Source organism: Coregonus clupeaformis, chromosome 16 (genome assembly GCF_020615455.1).
Source record: "Coregonus clupeaformis isolate EN_2021a chromosome 16, ASM2061545v1, whole genome shotgun sequence".
Taxonomy (NCBI): domain Eukaryota; kingdom Metazoa; phylum Chordata; class Actinopteri; order Salmoniformes; family Salmonidae; genus Coregonus; species Coregonus clupeaformis.
Window position 1 is genome coordinate 19,877,778 of NC_059207.1, and position 3,248 is coordinate 19,881,025.

Below are 3,248 nucleotides of genomic sequence, written 5' to 3' on the forward strand. Positions count from 1 at the left end.
CACACACACACACACACACACATACCTTTCAGAAAGGGGAAGTCTTTACACTTAAATATCAACTATTCAGACTAGCAGTGGCTTACCTGAAAGCTGTTGTGATTGTTCAGCTTTTTATATGAGGAAGTAAAGTTAGCAGTGATCTTGTGACCGAAACCTACCAATACCACACCCACACAAGAACAAGCAAGTCTGCTCTAATCGTGGAAGTGAGGAACATCATATTCTTTCACTTTGTTCTCACAGCACCCACATCTGACACAGCTATGGCATCTGACACAGCTATGGGTCTGACAGCATTCACCTTGCTAGTGCTCTCTCTGCTCCACCAGTGTGTCCCTCACCCACTCAGCCCTCCGAATAATGGACTCCGTAAGTGCCGCACCAACTTGTCCATTCCAGCCCTGGAGGTGCTCCCAGGCGGGGGATGGGACAACCTGAGGAACATGGACATGGGACGAGTCATGAACTTCAGCTTCTCCCAGTGCCAGACCACGGAGGACGGATTCTACCTCATCCCGGATGAGGTTTTTGTCATCCCACAGAAGCTCACTGGTGTGGAGACCAATTCTGAGCTCATCAACACTTGGCTGGAACAGCGCAGCTCCACGTCTTTCTCCATCAACTCGGACGTGTCCTTCCTCTCCGTGCTCAATGCTAAGTTCTCCACTGAGAACCAGCGGGTGAAGACTCACCAGGTCCAAGAGAGCTCTGTCACCGCTCGTGTTCAAGTGAGTTGCTCCATAAAGAAACAATCATTTTTGAACAGTTATTTATCTATTTAATGTCATGTACATTTATCTCGGCAATGATAAAATAATGTATGTTTTTACGTAGTTTGTAATAAGTAAACAAGAGAGAGAAGAATGACTGCAGAATATCCATGTCATGTTTATACAGTAATCCTGTTTCTTTAAGGCTTTCTGAACAGTCAATACTAGATAGTGTACCTTATCTCAGTGTAGTTTGCTCTCTAGATTAGCAACTAATGATGACACCAAGCCTCAAGGTTATTTCCTGGTTAAAGGTGAAATAAAAAAAATACTGATTCCTCCCTCCCAGGTACGGAACTTCCTGTACACTGTAAAGGCTCACCCTGACTTCACTCTGGATGGCCGCTTTGCCCACCAGGCTGAGGAGATCGCAGACGCAATCGAAAACAACCAGACTCGACAGGCAGCGTATTTATCTGAGAAGATGGTGTTTGACTACGGAACCCATGTGATAACCAGTGTTGATGCAGGAGCCGCCTTAGTGCAAGAGGACTATCTCCGTTCATCTTACGTGTCCGACAGTGAGACGGCAAAGTTCTCTGTTTCGGCATCGGCAGGTCTTAACTTCTTTGATAAAGTCAAATTTGACATTGGCAGCAAGGACACACAAGAGACCTCAGAGTCACATAGTTATCAGGGCAACATCACCTACTCCATAATACAGAGCCATGGTGGGGCTCCCTTCTACCCGGGCATCACTCTGCAGAAGTGGCAGGAGAGCATCAAGAACAACCTGGTGGGCATCGACCGGGCAGGACTGCCTCTACACTACTTCCTCAACCGGATGACCTTCCCCGATCTCCCTGAACCAACCATCGGCAAACTGGCACTGTCTGTTAGTCAGGCTATCCAGCGTTACTATACCATCAACACACACCCCGGCTGCGTCAATCCAGACTCCAAGAACTTCAACTTCCAAGCCAATATGGACGACAGCTCCTGCGAGGGTCCGGCCACCAACCTCAGCTTCGGTGGGGTGTTTCAGCAGTGCACCAAGCTCACTGAGGATGCAGACCCAATCTGCCAGGCCCTGGCTCAGAAGAACCCAGACACAGGCTCTTACTCATGTGGTCAGCCCTACAACGCCACCAAGTTACGCTCTGAGGTGAGAGATGAGAGCTACAGCACGTACGAGTGCCACAAGCATTGCCATGGCTGCTGGCTGTTTTTCACCTGCTGCGACAACATCTGTGGAGATGCCTACTATGTTCGCTCCGCTCGCATCGACACCTACTGGTGCTCCACCAATGAGGCAACCCCAGAGTACTCAGGATACCTCTTTGGGGGACTCTATGGCCCATCCCTGCTGAACCCTCTGACCAAAACTAAGAGCTGCCCTCCAAACTTCAACATTCAAATGAAGCTTCTGTCCAACGGCCTCATGATCTGCCTGAGCAATGACTATGAGACGTCCACCAGGTTTTCGGTCCCCTTTGGGGGCCTGTTCAGTTGCCAGTCTAACAACCCCCTTGCACAGGATCAACCCCGTTGCCCTCCCCAGTTCAGCCAGCACCTGGCTACTGTTAGTGATGGCTGCCAGGTCCTCTACTGTGTCCAGTCTGGCTTGTTCACAGGTGGCCAGCTGCTGCCTGTCCGCTTGCCACCTTTCACTCGTCCTCCACTGATCAGCATGACTGCCACTAACACAGTGGCCGTGATGACCGATGGGGATCGGGCATGGGTCAGGGTGGGACAGACCAAGATGTGGAAGCTGGCCAAGATGACAGAGATCCAGAGTATGGTGCAGATGTTCGATCCAACCTCGGGACAGATGACAGGGGGGCAGAAGTCTGGTGTGGCCTTTGGAGTAATTTGCCTGGTTGCCTTGGTGGTGCTTGGGGCTGTGCTGCTGGTGAGAAGAAGGAGGGTCTCAAGGTTTGGTGGGGCGGGGGGGTATGAGGAGATCCACAGCGAGGGGCAGAGTGAGGGAGGTGTGGAGAGTCAAGAAGAGCAAGGCTCCGAGACAATGACCCAGGCCCTGTTGCCATGAGACCACATTCCACACAGCTGACATATTAACAAGAAAACAGCTTTGAGATAACTGTACTTTTTAATCAACCTCTCATGCTTGCTTTACACTTTCCCTTTACGATCAATAATCTCAAATACTGGCTAGGTATAGGGTGAAGGTGTGATTAAAAGAAACCAACTAAATAATCAACTATTATTAATAAGGGGAAAATGCACACATTTACACCAACGTGTTGGCAGCTTCCTGCCTTCACCAGGGTTTACAATACAATACAATACAATAATGTTAATGAATGTATGGCGAAAAGGGTGACAAAAATCTATTGACCTATTACTTATGTTTTTAGTTGAATTTGTTAGTCTTTTTATACGGTTATGCTTTCCGTTGACAATGTTTTATAGAAATCTACTATGATTCAATAGCATTATTGTTTTCTGTTATAACATTTTAATTAGCTTTTGTATGTTTTGGACATGAAAATAAAACAACTAACACAATATGAA

General features: G+C 48.0%; 1 protein-coding gene across 1 annotated transcript; it reads left to right on the plus strand.

The window, feature by feature from the left end:
• The first annotated feature begins 205 nt into the window (after positions 1 to 205).
• mpeg1.1 (macrophage expressed 1, tandem duplicate 1) lies at positions 206 to 3,248 on the plus strand. Its single transcript, XM_041900231.2, has 2 exons — positions 206 to 731; positions 1,063 to 3,248. Exons 1-2 carry the CDS (start codon positions 267 to 269, stop codon positions 2,761 to 2,763), a joined length of 2,166 nt encoding a protein of 721 aa, XP_041756165.2. The 5' UTR covers positions 206 to 266; the 3' UTR covers positions 2,764 to 3,248.

What these genes read in the sequence shown, in the direction of transcription:
- mpeg1.1 (XM_041900231.2), top strand. Translation starts at nt 267, where the DNA reads ATGGCATCTGACACAGCTATGGGTCTGACAGCATTCACCTTGCTAGTG. An exon ending in CTGTCACCGCTCGTGTTCAA is followed by an intron (nt 732 to 1,062) that starts GTGAGTTGCTCC and finishes CCTCCCTCCCAG; the next exon opens with GTACGGAACTTCCTGTACAC.